This window comes from Heptranchias perlo, chromosome 24, assembly GCF_035084215.1.
Source record: "Heptranchias perlo isolate sHepPer1 chromosome 24, sHepPer1.hap1, whole genome shotgun sequence".
In the NCBI taxonomy this organism is placed as follows: Eukaryota; Metazoa; Chordata; class Chondrichthyes; order Hexanchiformes; family Hexanchidae; genus Heptranchias; species Heptranchias perlo.
This window is the reverse complement of record NC_090348.1, coordinates 3078618-3095753: the sequence shown is the minus strand read 5'-3', so window position 1 is coordinate 3095753 and position 17136 is coordinate 3078618. Positions and strand designations below refer to the sequence as shown.

Genomic DNA, 17136 nt, shown 5'->3' with positions numbered 1-17136 from the left:
CCGAGGCCAGTTCGAACTGGTCGCAGATGCTCATCAATCTGCGGACCGACAGCTGATCCGAGCAAAAGACAGTGATGTCATCCATGTACAGGGAGGCCTTGACCTGAGTGCCTCCGCTGCCTGGGATCGTCACCCCTCCTATGCCCGCATCCCTCCTGATGGACTCGGCAAAGGGTTCGATGCAGCACACGAACAAGACGGAGGAGAGAGGACAGCCCTGCCTGACTCCAGATTTGATCAGAAAGCTTTCCGATTCCCACCCGTTGATTGAAACGGTGCTACTGATGTCTGTGTAGAGCAGTTGGATCCAATTGTGGATTCCCTCCCCAAACCCCATTTTGGAGAGCACGTCCATCATGTACGTGTGGGATATTCTGTCAAAGGCCTTCTCCTGGTCCAGGCTGATCAGGCATGTGTTCACCCCCCTGTTCTGTACGTAGGCGATCGTATCCCTGAGTAGCGCCAGGCTATCAGATCTTTCTGCCGGGTACAGCGCAGGTCTGATCGGGGTGGATCACCACCTCCAGGGCTGACTTGACCCAATTGGCGATGACCTTGGACAGGATTTTGTAGTCCACGTTAAGTAGTGAGATGGGTCGCCAATTTTTGATTTCTTCCCTCTCCTCCTTCCGCTTGTAGATGAGGGTGATGATGCTTTTCCTCATGGAGTCTAACATGCTGCCTGCCAGAAGCATACCCCTGTACAATTCCAGCAGGTCTGGGCCTATCCAGTCCCACAGAGCCGAGTACAACTCCACCGGTAAGCCGTCGCTTCCGGGAGTCCTACTCTTCTACCGCTGCCTGGCAGATTCCAGGTAAGAAATAAGGAAATGCCTGGCCTGGGAATTCCTTCCCTACCCACCTCCCTACCCACCCCGCACAGTTACAGTTACCCCTGACCTTGTTTGGGGTGGGTGGAGATTCTGTTCCAAGCAAGGCCCCTTGGAAATTGGTGAGGAAGGCCAGGATCCAGATTATCCAGATCTTAATTTCCAGAACTTCTGCCACACTCACGTAAGGAGTGTGCCAGAGGGCTGTGGATTTTTGGCCCAATGCTGGATTGGAACTTCAATCCACAATCTTCTGATTTAGAGGCAAGAATGCTGCAAAGTGAGGCAAGAATGCTGCAAAGTGAGCCAAGTTGACTTTGCATAATGACCACTCCGCTCTAGGATTTCTTTAAGAGACTCAGAAATGCAGATTAATTCAAATGTGTTGAAGTATCACAGCAAGCACTAAAATGAATGAAAATATCATAATCATGTGTTTGCCATGTTAACTATGTTCACAATTATTGATTTTTAGATTAAACAATATTGCTGTATCTCTGGCATCTCCCATCCTTCTGCGGACTTTTCTGGGAAGCATCTTCATCAATTCTGATATTAACGTTAAGGAAGGAGCTGTTTTCTGTGATTCCCTCTCTGATGGTGGACCACTCTACAAGGGACAAGTATGTTCCGCAGTAAAATTGACGACTATAAGTATAGAATTGGGAATTATATATTTGTACAATAGGTACAGTAAGTTCAAACTATTAAATAATATTAGCGACACCCTGTGACCTGATGGGCTTCCAACATTTTCCACCAGAAATGACATTAGCTATATAGTACATTTGCCCAAATATAGGAGGTATATTATAAGGGGATGTGAGCGATGAAGATGATGTCATACAATGTATTTTACATTATATGTGCTCTGGCAATGCTAGATACCAGGAACACTTGTGCAACCCTGGCAATCAGCATTGCTGTGGGCTGCAGGGCTCTATTTAAAGTTTAAATGCCCAGTTTGTCATCAATTACATTCGGCAAAATGTGAACTTTAAAATCTTTTAAACTTTTTCCCAATCTTCTACTGGTAATGCTGGCCAGCCTAGGCTGTGGCAATGCACTGTAGCAATTTCCCTTCCCCTCCTCCCCCAACCTCGGGTGGGCACCCTACCAATGCAATAAATGGCCCCGTTATCCCCCCTCAACATGCAAATGAGCCTGATTCCAAGATATAGTCCAGCATCAGGAACACAGACAAGAAGCGGGTGAAAGTCCAGTTCCGCCCTCACCCCGCCAAAGGTCCACTACCACCGTGACTTACAGGAAACTCAAGGCCATTTTCTTTGAGTGATAATAGTATCTTTAATGCACGGGGTCAGAATCAGACTGAAAATTGGATATTCTTTTGTTTATCTTAATGGATATATTGGATCAAGTTGGATGAAAGCTTTATTTCATCTATTTGCTTTTATTAAAAAGACATTTGTTTAACATGTTAAAGTTAGAAGAAATTAAGTTATTTCAACCTGATGCGATTAGACTCTACCACAGTCAAGCCTTCCACAGTTTCTGTCGGGAATGTAAGATCCAGCAGTGTCCAGTAAGGCACTGGATAGCTAATATTCCAGTTGAACCCAAAGGAAGGATCAAAATTTCCAAATTGAACAGATTGTCAAATTAATTAAAATATAAAGGTTGGTGCAAGACTGATGCTCAATCCCTAGCTCTCAGTCGTATATTCAGTATTATCTCCTACGATTCATAAATTAGCAGCAGAATCCAATACTGAGCTCCTCAAAATTGGCACTAGGATTCAAGAAAAACAAAGGCATAATATTAGTGAAACTGTTTGCTAATTCAGGTAAATGTTAATTTTTAATATTGTATCAATAAAAGTTTTCTGTACATTGCCTGGTGTTTTAACTAACCTGGTGTTTTAATTTACAGCTCAGGAGACTGACTGAATGTGAAAGAATGCTGGTGGCTATTGAAATTGCCGGCTGGATCAATGATGCCAATCAAGCACTGCAGGCTGTTGTCCAGTGCTATGGACTTCTTGCACCTGTGATCTTTCACAAAATTCCTTCAATCCCAGTTGTGCAGGTCAGAATGCATGAAGGATATGATATCTTATATCTGTAGCAGTCACCAGCAGTCCAAATTGCATTAAGAGTTCACAAAGCCAATAGAAATTGCATAGAATTACATAGAATGTACAGGACAAAAATATGCCATTCAACCCAACATGTCAGTGCCGGTGTTTATGCTCCACACGAGCCTCTCCCCACCCCTCTTCATCCAACTATATCAGCATAATCTTCGATTCATTTCTCCCTCATATGTTTATCTAGCTTCCCCCTAAATGCATCTATGCTATTCACCTCAACTACTCCTTGTGGTAGCAAGTTCCACATTCTCACCACTCTCTGGGTAAAGAAGTTTCTCCTGAATTCCCTATTAGATTTATTAGTGACTATCTTATATTTATGGCCCTTAATTTTGGTCTCCCCCACAAGTGGAAACATCTTCTGAATGCCTATCCCATCAAACCCTTTCATAACCTGAAAGACCTCGATCAATTTACCCCTCAGCCTTCTTTTTTCGACAGAAAAGAGCCCCTGCGTATTCAAACTTTCCTGATAGGTATAACCTCACAGTTCTGGTATCATCCTTGTTAATCTTTTTTGTACCTTCACCAATGCTTCCACATCCTTTTTATAATATGGAGACCAGAACTGTGCACAGTACTCCAAGTATAGTCTAATCAAGGTAGCATAGCGGTTATTTTACTGGACTAGTAATCCAGACGCTTGGACTAATAATCGGGGGTCATGAGTTCAAATCCCACCACGGCAGTTGGGGAATTTAAATTCAATTAATTAAATATATATAAAAAAAACCTAGTATTCGTAATGGTGGTCCTGAAACTACCAGATTGTCGTAAATACCCATCTGGTTTGACTAATGCCCTTTAGGGAAGGAAACCTGCCGTCCTTACCCGGTCTGGCCGACATGTGACTCCAGACCCAGAGCAATGTGGTTGATTCTTAATCGCCCTCTGAAATGGCCTAGCAAGCCACTCAGTTGTACAATCTCGCTACGAAAATGCATAATAAGAATAAAACTGGACGGACCACTAGGCACCGGATACGCCAAAGGCAAACTAAGACCAGTTGACCCTGCAAAGTCCTCCTCACTAACATCTGGGGACTTGTGCCAAAATTGGGAGAGCTGTCCCACGGACAAGTCAAGCAACAGCCATACTCACAGAATCATACCTTTCAGCCAACGTCCCAGACTCTTCGATCACCATCCCTGGGTATGCCCTGTCCCACCGGCAGGACAGACCCACCAGAGGTGACGGTGTAGTGATAAACAGTCAGGAGCGAGTGCCACTGGAGTCCTCAACATTGACTCTGGTCCCCATGAAATCTAATGGTATCAGGTCAAATATGGGCAAGGAAACCTCCTGCTGATTACCACCCACCGCCCTCCCTCAGCTGATGAATCAGTCCTCCTCCATGTTGAGCACCACTTGGAGGAAGCACTGAGGGTAACAAGGGCACAGAATGTACTCTGGGTGGGGGACTTCAATGTCCATCACCAAGATTGGCTCGGTAGCACCACTACTGACCAAGTTGGCCGAGTCCTGAAGGACATAGCTGCCAGGCTGGGCCTGCGGCAGGTGGTGAGAGAACCAACACGAGGGAATAACCTACTTGACCTCGTCCTCACCAATCTACCTGTCGCAGATGCATCTGTCCATGACAGTATTGCTAGGAGTGACCTCAATGATGGCAGGTTCCAGCACGTGAGTGCAAAAGACAAGGCTGAAGCATTTGCAACCATCTTCAGCCAGAAGTGCCGAGTAGATGATCCATCTCGGCCTCCTCCCGATATTCCCACCATCATAGAAGCCAGTCTTCAGCCAATTCCATTCACTCCATGTGATATCAAGAAACGGCTGAGTGCACTGGATACAACAAAGGCTATGGGCCCCGACAACATCCCGGCTGTAGTGCTGAAGACTTGTGCTCCAGAACTAGCCGTGCTTCTAGCCAAACAGTTCCAGTACAGCTACAACACTGGCATCTACCAGACAATGTGGGAAATTGCCAAGGTATGTCCTGTCCACAAAAAGCAGGACAAATCCAATCCGGCCAATTACCGCCCCATCAGTCCACTCTCAATCATCAGCAAAGTGATGGAAGGTGTCATCGACAGTGCTATCAAGTGGCACTTACTCACCAATAACCTGCTCACCGATGCTCAGTTTGGGTTCTGCCAGGACCACTTGACTCCAGACCTCATTACAGCCTTGGTCCAAACATGGACGAAAGAGCTGAATTCCAGAGGTGAGGTGAGAGTGACTGCCCTTGACATCAAGGCAGCATTTGACTGAGTGTGGCAGCAAGGAGCCCTAGTAAAACTGAAGTCAATAGGAATCAGAGGGAAAACTCTCCAGTGGCTGGAGTCATACCTAGCACAAAGGAAGATGGTAGTGGTTGTTGGAGGCCAATCATCTCAGCCCCAGGACACTGCTGCAGGAGTTCCTCACGGCAGTGTCCTAGGCCCAACCATCTTCAGCTGTTTCATCAATGACCTTCCCTCCCATCATAAGATCAGAAATGGGGATGTTCGCTGACGATTGCACAGTGTTCAGTTCCATTTGCAACCCCTCTGACAATGAAGCAGTCCATGCCCGCATGCAGCAAGACCTGGACAACATCCTGGCTTGGGCTAATGAGTGGCAAGTATCATTTGCACTAGACAAGTGCCAGACAATGACCATCTCCAACAAGAGAGAGTCTAATCACCTCCCCTTGACATTCAACGGCATTACCATCGCCGAATCCCCCACCATCAACATCCTGGGGGTCACCATTGACCAGAAACTTAACTGGACCAGACACATAAATACAATGGCTACAAGAGCAGGTCAGAGGCTGGGTATTCTGTGGCGAGAGACTCACCTCTTGACTCCCCAAAGCCTTTCCACCATCTACAAGGCACAAGTCAGGAGTGTGATGGAATACTCTCCACTTGCCTGGATGAATGCAGCTCCAACATCGCTCAAGAAGCTCGACACCATCCAGGACAAAGCTGCCCACTTGATTGGCACCCCATCCACCACCCTAAACATTCACTCCCTTCACCACCGGCGCACCGTGGCTGCAGTGTGTACTATCCACAGGATACACTGCAGCAACTCGCCAAGGCCTCTTCGACAGCACCTCCCAAACTCGCGACCTCTACCACCTAGAAGGACAAGGGCAGCAGGCACATGGGAACAACACCACCTGCACGTTCCCCTCCAAGTCACACACCATCCTAACTTGGAAATGTATCGCCGTTCCTTCATCGACGATGGGTCATAATCCTGGAACTCTCTTCCATACAGCACTGTGGGAGAACCTTCATCACATGGACTGCAGCGGTTCAAGAAGGCGGCTCACCACCACCTTCTGAAGAGCAATTAGGGATGGGCAATAAATGCTGGCCTCGCCAGCGATGCCCACATCCCATGAACGAATGAAAAAAAAGGTTCAGTACAAGTTCAACATAACTTGCCTGCTTTTCAATTCTATCGCTCTAGAAATGAACCCTTTGTTTGCTTATTAACCTAGAATCATAGATAGATTCATAGAAGTTTACAACATGGAAACAGGCCCTTCGGCCCAACATGTCCATGTCGCCCAGTTTATACCACTAAGCTAGTCCCAATTGCCTGCACTTGGCCCATATCCCTCTATACCCATCTTACCCATGTAACTGTCCAAATGCTTTTTAAAAGACAAAATTGTACCCGCCTCTACTACTGCCTCTGGCAGCTCGTTCCAGAAAAATTGCCCCCTCTGGACCCTTTTGTATCTCTCCCCTCTCACCTTAAATCTATGCCCCCTCGTTATAGACTCCCCTACCTTTGGGAAAAGATTTTGACTATCTACCTTATCTATGCCCCTCATTATTTTATAGACTTCTATAAGATCACCCCTAAACCTCCGACTCTCCAGGGAAAAAAGTCTCAGTCTATCCAACCTCTCCCTATAAGTCAAACCATCAAGTCCCGGTAGCATCCTAGTAAATCTTTTCTGCACTCTTTCTAGTTTAATAATATCCTTTCTATAATAGGGTGACCAGAACTGTACACAGTATTCCAAGTGTGGCCTTACTAATGTCTTGTACAACTTCAACAAGACATCCCAACTCCTGTATTCAATGTTCTGACCAATGAAACCAAGCATGCTGAATGCCTTCTTCACCACCCTATCCACCTGTGACTCTGCTTTCAAGGAGCTATGAACCTGTACTCCTAGATCTCTTTGTTCTATAACTCTCCCCAACGCCCTACCATTAACGGAGTAGGTCCTGGCCCGATTCGATCTACCAAAATGCATCACCTCACATTTATCTAAATTAAACTCCATCTGCCATTCATTGGCCCGCTGGCCCAATTTATCAAGATCCCGTTGCAATCCCAGATAACCTTCTTCACTGTCCACAATGCCACCAATCTTGGTGTCATCTGCAAACTTACTAACCATGCCTCCTAAATTCTCATCCAAATCATTAATATAAATAACAAATAACAGCGGACCCAGCACCGATCCCTGAGGCACACCGCTGGTCACAGGCCTCCAGTTTGAAACACTACCCTCGACAACCACCCTCTGTCTTCTGTCGTCAAGCCAATTTCGTATCCAATTGGCTACCTCACCTTGGATCCCGTGAGATTTAACCTTATGTAACAACCTACCATGCGGTACCTTGTCAAAGGCTTTGCTGAAGTCCATGTAGACCACGTCTACTGCACAGCCCTCATCTATCTTCTTGGTTACCCCTTCAAAAAACTCAATCAAATTCGTGAGACATGATTTTCCTCTCACAAAACCATGCTGACTGTTCCTACTCAGTCCCTGCCTCTCCAAATGCCTGTAGATCCTGTCTCTCAGAATACCCTCTAACAACTTACCCACTACAGATGTCAGGCTCACCGGTCTGTAGTTCCCAGGCTTTTCCCTGCCGCCTTTCTTAAACAAAGGCACAACATTTGCTACCCTCCAATCTTCAGGCACCTCACCTGTAGCTGTCGATGATTCAAATATCTCTGCTAGGGGACCTGCAATTTCCTCCCTAACCTCCCATAACGTCCTGGGATACATTTCATCAAGTCCCGGAGATTTATCTACCTTGATGCGCGTTAAGACTTCCAGCACCTCCCTCTCTATAATATGTACACTCCTGAAGACATCACTATTTATTTCCCCAAGCTCCCTAACATCCATGCCTTTCTCAACCGTAAATACCGATGTGAAACCTGCATTGCTACTTTTAGTGATTTTGTGTTTCTGTACCCCTCGATTCCTTTATGCCTCTACCCCATTTCGACTCTTATTATCCAAGCAGTATGTGGCCTCATTATTTCTCCTACCAAAATGCACCACCTCACGTTTATCTATATTGAAATTCATTTCCCAATTACACACTCATTCTGCAAGTTTATTAAGATCTTCCTGTATTTTGTCACCGCCCTCCTCAGAATCATAGAAAATAGGAGCAAGAGTTGGCCATTCGGCCCTTTGGGCCTGCTCCGCCATTCAGAATGATCGTGGCTGATCGTCTAACTCAGTACCCTGTTCCCGCTTTTTCCCCATATCCCTTGATCCCTTTAGCATTAAGAAATATATCTATCTCCTTCTTGAATATATTTAATGACTTGGCCTCCACTGCCTTCTGTGGTTGAGAATTCCACAGGTTCACCACCCTCTGAAGAAATTTCTCCCCTTCTCGGTTCTAAATGGCATACCCCGTATCCTGAAACTGTGACCCCTGGTTCTGGACTCCCCAGCCATCGGGAACATCCTCCCTGCATCTAGTTTGTCTAGTCCTGTTACAATTTTATATGTTTCAATGAGATTAGCTCTCATTCTTCTAAACTCTAGTGAATATAGGCCTAGTTGACCCAATCTCTCCTCATACGTCAGTCCTGCCATCCCAGGAATCAGTCTGGTAAACCATCGTTGCACTCCCTCCATGGCAAGGACATCCTTCCTCAGATAAGGAGACCAAAACTGCACACAATACTCCAGATGTGGTCTCACCAAGGCCCTGTATAACTGCAGTAAGACATCCCTGTTCCTGTACTCAAATCCTCTTGCAATGAAGGCCAACGTACCATTCGCCTTCCTAACTGCCTCCTGCACCTGAATGCTCGCTTTCAGCGACTGGTGTACAAGGACACCCAGGTCTCGTTGCACCTCCCCTTTTCCCAATTTATCACCATTCAGATAATAATCTGCCTTTCTGTTTTTACAATCAAAGTGGATAACCTCACATTTATCCACGTTATACTGCATCTGCCATGTTCTTGCCCACTCACCCAATTTGTCTAAATCACATTGGAGCTTCTTTGCATCCTCCTCACAGCTCACATTCCACCCCAGCTTTGTGTCGTCTGCAAACTTGGAAATATTACATTACGTTCCCTCATCCAAATCATTGATATACATTGTGAATAGCTGGAGCCCAAGCACTGATCCCTGCGGTACCCCACTAGTCACTGTCTGCCACCCGGAAAAAGACCCGTTTATTCCTACACTCTGCTTCCTGTCTGTCAACCAATTCTCAATCCATGCCATTATATTCTCCCCAATCCCATGTGCTTTAATTTTGCACACTAACCTCTTGTGTGGGACCTTATCAAAAGCCTTCTGAAAATCCAAGTACACCACATCCACTGGTTCTCCCCTATCTGTTCTACCAGTTACATCCTCAAAAAACTCCAGTAGATTTGTTAAGCATGATTTCCCTTTCATAAACCCATGCTGACTTTGTCCAATCCTGTTAATGCCTTCCAAGTATTCTGTTATCACATCCTTTATAATAGACTCTAGCATTTTCCCCACCACTGATGTTATTAACTATACCTTACAATTTGGTGTCATCCACAAATTTTGAAATTGTACTTCCGATTCCCGATTCCAAATCATTTATGTAAATGGAGAACAACAGTGGTCCCAGCATATCCCTTGTCGAACACCACTTCCCACCTTTTGCCAGTCTGAGTAACTACCCTTAACCCCCACTCTCTGTTTTCTGCTTTGTAGCAAGCTTAATATCCATTCTGCTACTTGTGCCCTGACTCCACATGCTCTGACCTTAGTCATGAGTCTACTATGCAGTACTTTATCGAAGGCCTGATGAAAATCCAAATATATTACATCTACTACATTACCCTTACGTGCTCTTTCTGTTACCTCATCGAAGAATTCAATACAATTGGTCAAGCATGACCTTCCTTTTTGAAATCCATGCTGACTGTTCAATATTATATTTTTGGTTTCTAGATGTTATGAATGAATTTCTAATTTTCTCAGCAAGTATTAAAATATGTTTTTTTTAATTAGTTGTCAGTAATTCTGAGTTATTTTGCAGCACGTTTGTGTGTTCCAAATATTTACTTCAGTCTGAAACTAATAGGCTTTAAACATTCTTGGTATTGTCAACTCATCAGTTTTAGTGAACCAATGTTCAGCAATGTTTTGTTGATACACTGTTACAAAACACATACAAGTGCAGTGGCTCATGAAAATTTCCCACACATTAGTGCTAAAAAAATGATTCTATTTTCAATAATTGTGTGACAGATTCTCACAAAATGTCTGTGTATCCTACAAGAGGTTGTTGGTGCTTACAGGCAAAGGAAACAGTTTGGAGTAACTGAAAGTGTGCAACACATGGCAGCTTGCATCACATATCACTTGGCAAAGGTACAGTATTTACATTTGTCCACAACTTTAGGATTTGAGTCCTGCCTTTTACTGCAGTAGTGCACATTAAGTTATTTTATCACAATAATAGGAACAGGAGTAGGTCATTCAGCCACTTGAGCCTGCTCTGCCATCCAATTAGAATGGTTGATCTGTACCTCAACTCCATTTACCTGCCTTAACTCCATATCCCTTGATACCCTTACCTAACAAAAATCAATCGATCTTGGTCTTGAAAGATCTAATTGTCCCAACATCTACAGTCTTTTGGAGGAGAGAATTCCAAAATTCTGCTACTCTTTGTGTCAAAAAGTGCTTCCTGATTTTGTTCCTGAATTGCCTAGCTCTAATTTTAAGATTGTGTCCCCATGTTCTTGATTTCCCCCATCAGAGGAAATAGTTTCTCTCTATCCACCCTATCGAATCCGTTTAACATTCCCTTCAATTTTCCATACTCAAGGGAGCACAAGTCATGTTTATGCAATCTGCCCTCATAATTTAACCCTTTTAGCCCAGAATTTTTAAAAATTCATTCATGGGATGTGGGCATCCCTGGCAAGGCCAGCATTTATTGCCCTCCCTAATTGCCCTTGAGAAGGTGGTGGTGAGCTGCCCAGTATCATTCTGGCGAATCTGCGCTGCACCGCTTCCAAGGCCAATATATCCCTCCTGAGGTGCGGTCCCCAGAACTGAACGCAGTACTCCAGATGGGGTCTGACTAAGGCTCTATACAACTGAAGCGTCACTTTCACTCCTCCAGCAAAGGATGACTAAAAGAATAATAAAGAGGGAAAAAATAAATTATGAGAGTAAACTGGCAAGAAATATAAAAACTGACAGTAAAAGCTTCTACAAGTATATAAAAAGGAAGAGGGTAGCTCAAGTAAACATTGGTCCCTTAGAGGATGAGACTGGGGAAATAATAATGGAAAACAAGGAAATGGCAGAGGAATTGAACAGATATTTTGTATCAAAGACACTAATTACATACCATTAATAGTAGAAAATCAAGGGGCAAAGGGGAGGGAGGAACTAAAAACAATCACTATCACTAGAAAAAAAGTATTAGGTAAACTAATGGGTCTAAAGGCTGACAAGTCCCCTGGACCTGATGGCTTGCATCCAATGGTCTTAAAGGAAGTGGCTACAGAGATAAATGTATTGGTTGTAATCTTCCAGAATTCACTAGATTCTGGAAAGGTCCCAGCGGATTGGAAAACCGCAAATGTAACAACCCTATTCAAGAAGGGAGTGAGACAGAAAGCAGGTAACTCTTGACCAGTTAGCCTAACATCTGTCATTGGGAAAATGCTAGAATCCATTATTAAGGAAGCCGTAGCAGGACATTTGGAGACTCATAATACAATCAAAGAAAGTCAACATGGTTTTATGAAGGGGAGTTCTTTGAGGAAGTAACAGGCAGGGTGGATAAAGGGAAACCAATGGATGCAGTATATTTGGATTTCTAAAAGGCATTCGATAAGGTGCCACATAAAAGATTACTGTACAAGATAAGAGCTCATGGTGTTGGGGGTAATATACTGGCATAGAGGATTGACTAACTAACAGAAAACAAAGAGTCGGGATAAAAGGGTCATTTTCAAAATGACAATCTGTAACTAGCAGGGATCAGTGCTGGGGCCTCAACTATTTACAATATATATCAATGACTTGGATGAAGGAACAGAGTGTCTTGTGGCCAGATTTGCTGATGATGCAAAGAAAGGTGGAAAAGCAAGTTGCGATGAGGACACAAAGTGTCTGCAAAGGGATATTGACAGGTTAAGCGAATGGGCACAAATTTGGCAGATGGAATATAATGTGGGAAAATGTGAAGTCATCCACTTTGGGAGGGAAAATAAAAAAGCAAAATATTATTTGAATGGAGAAACACTACAAAATGCATGCTGTACAGAAGGATCTGGGTGTCCTCATACATGAAACACAAAAAGTCAACATACAGGTGCAGCAGATAATCTGGAAGGCAAACGGAATATTGGCCTTTATTTCTAGTGGGATGGAGTATAAAAGCAGGGAAGTCATGCTACAACAATACAGGGTGCTGGTGAGACCACAACTGGAGTGCTGCGTACAGTTCTGGTGCCCTTATTTAAGGAAGGACATACTTGCATTGGAGGCAGTTCAGAGAAGGTTCACTCGGTTGATTCTGGGTATGGAAGGGTTGTCTTCTGAGGAAAGATTGAACAGGTTGGGTCTATACTCATTGGAGTTTAGAAGAATGAGAGGAGATCTTATTGAAACATACAAGGTTCTGAGGGGACTCGATAGGATAGATGCTGAGAGGATGTTACCCCTCGTGGGGGAATCTAAAACTAGGGGTCATAGTCTCAGAATAAGGGGTCGTCCGTTTAAGACGGAAATGAGGAGGAATTTCTTCTCCCAGAGGGTCGTGAATCTTTGGAATTCTTTATCCCGAAAAGCTGTGGAGGCTGAGTCATTGAATACATTCAAGGCTGAGTTAGACAAATTTTTGATCAGCAAGGGAGTCAAAGGATATGGGGAAAGGGTGGGAAAGTGGAGTTGAGGTAAAAATCAGATCAGCCATGATCTCATTAAATGGCGGAGCAGACTCGAGGGGCTGAATGGCCTACTCCTGCTCCTATCTCTTATGGTCTTATGGTCCTTTGTATTCCAGCCACCTTTAGATAAAGACCAATATGCCATTAGCCTTTTTTATTGTGTTTTGTACCTGTCTATTAGCTTTAAATGATTTGTGTACTTGGATTGCCAAATCTTTTTGCTCCTCTACAGTTCCTGGTTTCTCACCATTTAGAAAATATTCAGATTTATCTTTCTTAGATCCAAAGTGAATGACCTCAAACTTGCCCACATCAAACTCCATTTGACATAGTTTTGCCCACTCACTGAATCTATCTCTGTCTCTTTGCTGTCATTTGCAATACTGACGGTCCCTTCTAATTTAAAAGGTATATCATCTTTTGAAATATTTGGGATTTTACTTTATTCTGTATGGTTCTATATTTTATAATTTTTAATCGTCCAGTGTTTTCCCACTATTTTTGTATGATTAAAATCAGCTCTTTCTTTTTAGGAACTGCTGATGGTCCTGTGGTTTCCCCATAACATTTGGGAATACTTCAGTCTTGGAACTATTGTCTTCTTTTCACATTATAAACTTCACCTTCAGTCTCCATTTATGATTGCAGTTTTGTTCTCCATTTGATCTTGAATAATATATTAAAAGTCTTATGTGTAGAGCACCTCACATTTTAAATGTCTCGCATAAAAAAAGTCACATTTTTCTGATTGACTCAAATTTCCCAGGAACCAAATTAAAAAACAGTTTATCACTATTCACTTACTTCACAATCTCTCACAAACTTTACTGTATCCTCCAACTCACCAGGAGCAGTTGGAAGTCCACGTATATAAAATACCTTTTAGACTCTGAAGTGCTGTTTGCAATTACTAAGTTAGGATTAGCGTTTTGATCAAACTAGGTTATTTTTTCAGAATTTTCTCTTTTTCCTATGCCACACCACCCTCTAAGTTAGAGAGCAGGAAGGCATCTTGCTGTGAATCTTACTGTGATTTTGTTTTTTCTCAATGTCTGTGGAAAAACACCATTTTCACTTGGTGCTATTACCAATGGCATGGCAGAGAACTTAGCATGTTGGAAGTAAGCCACTTCCTATGTTCCTTGAACAAGAAGAAGAAGATAGAACTTGCATTTATATAGCACCTTTCACGACCTCAGGATGACCCAAAGTACTTCTGAAATGTAGTCAGTGTTATAATAGGAAAATCTGGCAACCAATTTGACTTAGCAAGGTCCCACAAACAGCAATGCAATAAATAATCAGATAATCATTTTTTAGTGGTATTGGTTGAGGGATAAATGATGGCCAAGATACCAGGAGAACTCCCCTGCTGTTCTTGAAATAGTACGATGAGATCTTTTAAATCCACCTGAGAGGGCAGAAGGGGCCTCAGTTTAACATCTGAACCAAAAGACGGCATCTCTAAAAATGCAGTACTCATTAGAGCAGAGAAGGTTGAGAGGAGTTTTGATGGAGGTGTTCAAAATCATGAAGGGTTTAGATAAAGTAAATGAAGAGAAACTGTTCCCATTGGTGGAAGGGTCGAGAACCAGAGGACACAAATTTAAGGTGATTGGCAAAAGAACCAATGGCGACATGAGGAAAATCTTTTTTACTCAGCGGGTAGTTATGATCTGGAATGCACTGCCTGAATTCAATCGGGGTGGGGGGGGCTTTCAAAAAGGAATTGAATAAATACTTTAAGGGAAAAAATTTGCAGGGCTACAGGGGAATGGGACTTACTGGATTGCTCTTACAAAGAGCCAGCACGGATTCGTTGGGCCGAATGACAGCCTCCTGTGCTGTAACCATTCTATAATTCTATGATTCATTCAGCACTGCACTGCAATGTCAGCCTAGATTTTGTGCTCAAGCCTCTGGAGTGTAGTTTGAACCTCCTACCTTCTTACTCAGAGAAGAAAGTGTAACCACTGAGCCAAGGCTGACACATAGCTTGTAGGAGCACCAATCTGTTATTTCCTATCCATCTCTCTGTCTATCTACCTGTCTTATTAAAAACATTGAAGTTAGGACACCTATTGGTTTGTTGTAAGTACATTACCCATTCCTCAAATTAAGTGCTCTCCTTCTCTGTGCTCCTGATCTGCAGACATCGGCAGACCCTTTCGCCTCAAATGTTTTGAGTCAGCTCATTCCTCGGATTATGCAAGGATTATTAGCCATGGGTGCTCACTCCCAGCCTGTGCTTCTCAAATAGGGAAAGGCTGGCAGATGTTATCATTCTCCAATCAGCCTGATTGCTGGCTGGTGGTCTGCTCCCACACTGGCCATGCTGACAGAATGCTTACCAGCAGGGGAATGGCAAGAGCTGGCATGGATGTTGGAGATGTCTCTCAGGGCCACATCCATGACAGCCAGTGCTATGCTCAAATTGCTGCACATGTATCTGATAGTATAAAGGCCTAGTCTGTACAGTGACCCAACACAAGGAAATAGTGGGCCATGCTCATTTCTGGAGTTTGACACCGCCACACAATCAGCCATCCTTCTCACTTCCTCCTCTCACAGGGAAACGCTTGGAAGGAGCACATGTTTAGCAAGAACAAAGCGCCATACACTGTCACAAAGAGGATGCACCAGCATAAAACACACTGAGCATGCCTGCACCTGATACTTTAATCTACAATAAAATGTGCCCTACCTGGTGCGCTAGTGTGTTGTGACAGCTTATATTTGGGATGAGGCAGAATAAGATACTTGCAGAGAAATGCTATGCAATTCTTAGGTGCTGATGTACGGCTGGGGTAATGGCAGTAGTCCTGTTTTTGCAAGGATATTTATGCATCTGTGTAGATGAATGTTGCCATTAGTTGCTACAGTCACTTCAGTAAAGGTGCAGTCTGTTAGAGGCAGCATTAAATGTCTTGCTGCATGAAGGTTGATGGTGCAGAAAAGTGCTATGCCTCCTGATCGGGGTCCTCTTCTGTGTTTGGTTGGAGCAGATTCTTCTCTTTTCCACTTGTTCCAGTGGAATGACCCTTTCCGGAGAGCAGTTGCTTTAGGCAGATCTGGTTGTATTCATGTTGGATACCTGGGTCAACCTGTAATGTATATTTCTTCTGATCCTGCCCTTCCTCCTCCAGAACCAGCAGATGGAGTGGGAAGGTCAACAGAACACCTGTAGGTCCTGTTTAGGTAGAGCTCAATTACTGTTCCATCAGCTTACACCCACAGATGGCAGATTAGGTCAGATTTAAGAAGGTGAATAGCTACAATAGTGAAGTCCAAAGGCACTATAAAATAAAGAATAAAATCTCAGGAGAAACCATGAATCACCTATTTGATACTGGTGCTGATCTCCAGCAGTACTATTCAGACACCAAAACCACATTGTGGGGCTGTGAACGTAGTGCACAACTGGTGCACAATCCCTCAGTGCCACAGGCACTTCCCCACCGCATTATGCCACTGTGTGTTACAGGTGCACAGTTGGCCTGTGGCTTCAGCACCAAATAATGTGGGGCTCCGACACCCGATTTTGCAATTACATTATTGACCCCTTAAATGCTCTGCTTTTATTCTTGGATTGAGATTTTTACCTTCACACACAATTTTTTATAAATTTTGAGGAAAGCTGCCTATCCTTACCCAGCTCAAATGTTCGGTGGCAAACTTAAAACCCCAGCAGTTAAAAGCTTTAAACTGTTTTTTGTACTATATTAATAGATATTAAGACGCTGGAAAGAGTATGACCTCGCTTTAGAAGTCGTAGTTATTGGAAAGGAGATGCTGCACTCTACACTTCAGGAAACTACTGTGGAACAAAAGGCATTGGAAATTGAGGATGAAGTTGAATCAACACAAGTACTGGATATAAGTGCCTATTTGTTAAATAGCATAGTGATAATTATGTCTTCTTTTTAAATCAAGGGGCCAGGTTTTGCTGAAAAGATTAACGGGGTCTGAACAACACACACCGTTATTAATGCACAAGGCCAGCAACTTGTAGTGAGGAAGAGATACGCCGTGAATTGCGAATCGCCACAA

The 17136-nt window shown here is 43.6% G+C and overlaps 1 protein-coding gene across 5 annotated transcripts in view; it reads left to right on the top strand.

Moving 5' to 3' along the window:
• cfap54 (cilia and flagella associated protein 54) overlaps positions 1 to 17136 on the top strand; it is a 443819-nt gene that overhangs the window by 157799 nt on the left and 268884 nt on the right. For all 5 annotated transcript variants that reach the window (XM_068004603.1, XM_068004606.1, XM_068004607.1 and 2 more), the window contains 4 exons: positions 1306 to 1453; positions 2724 to 2879; positions 10424 to 10546; positions 16816 to 16953. In XM_068004603.1, the coding sequence (XP_067860704.1) occupies positions 1306 to 1453; positions 2724 to 2879; positions 10424 to 10546; positions 16816 to 16953 (565 nt within the window). The remainder of the gene's footprint in view (positions 1 to 1305; positions 1454 to 2723; positions 2880 to 10423; positions 10547 to 16815; positions 16954 to 17136) is intronic.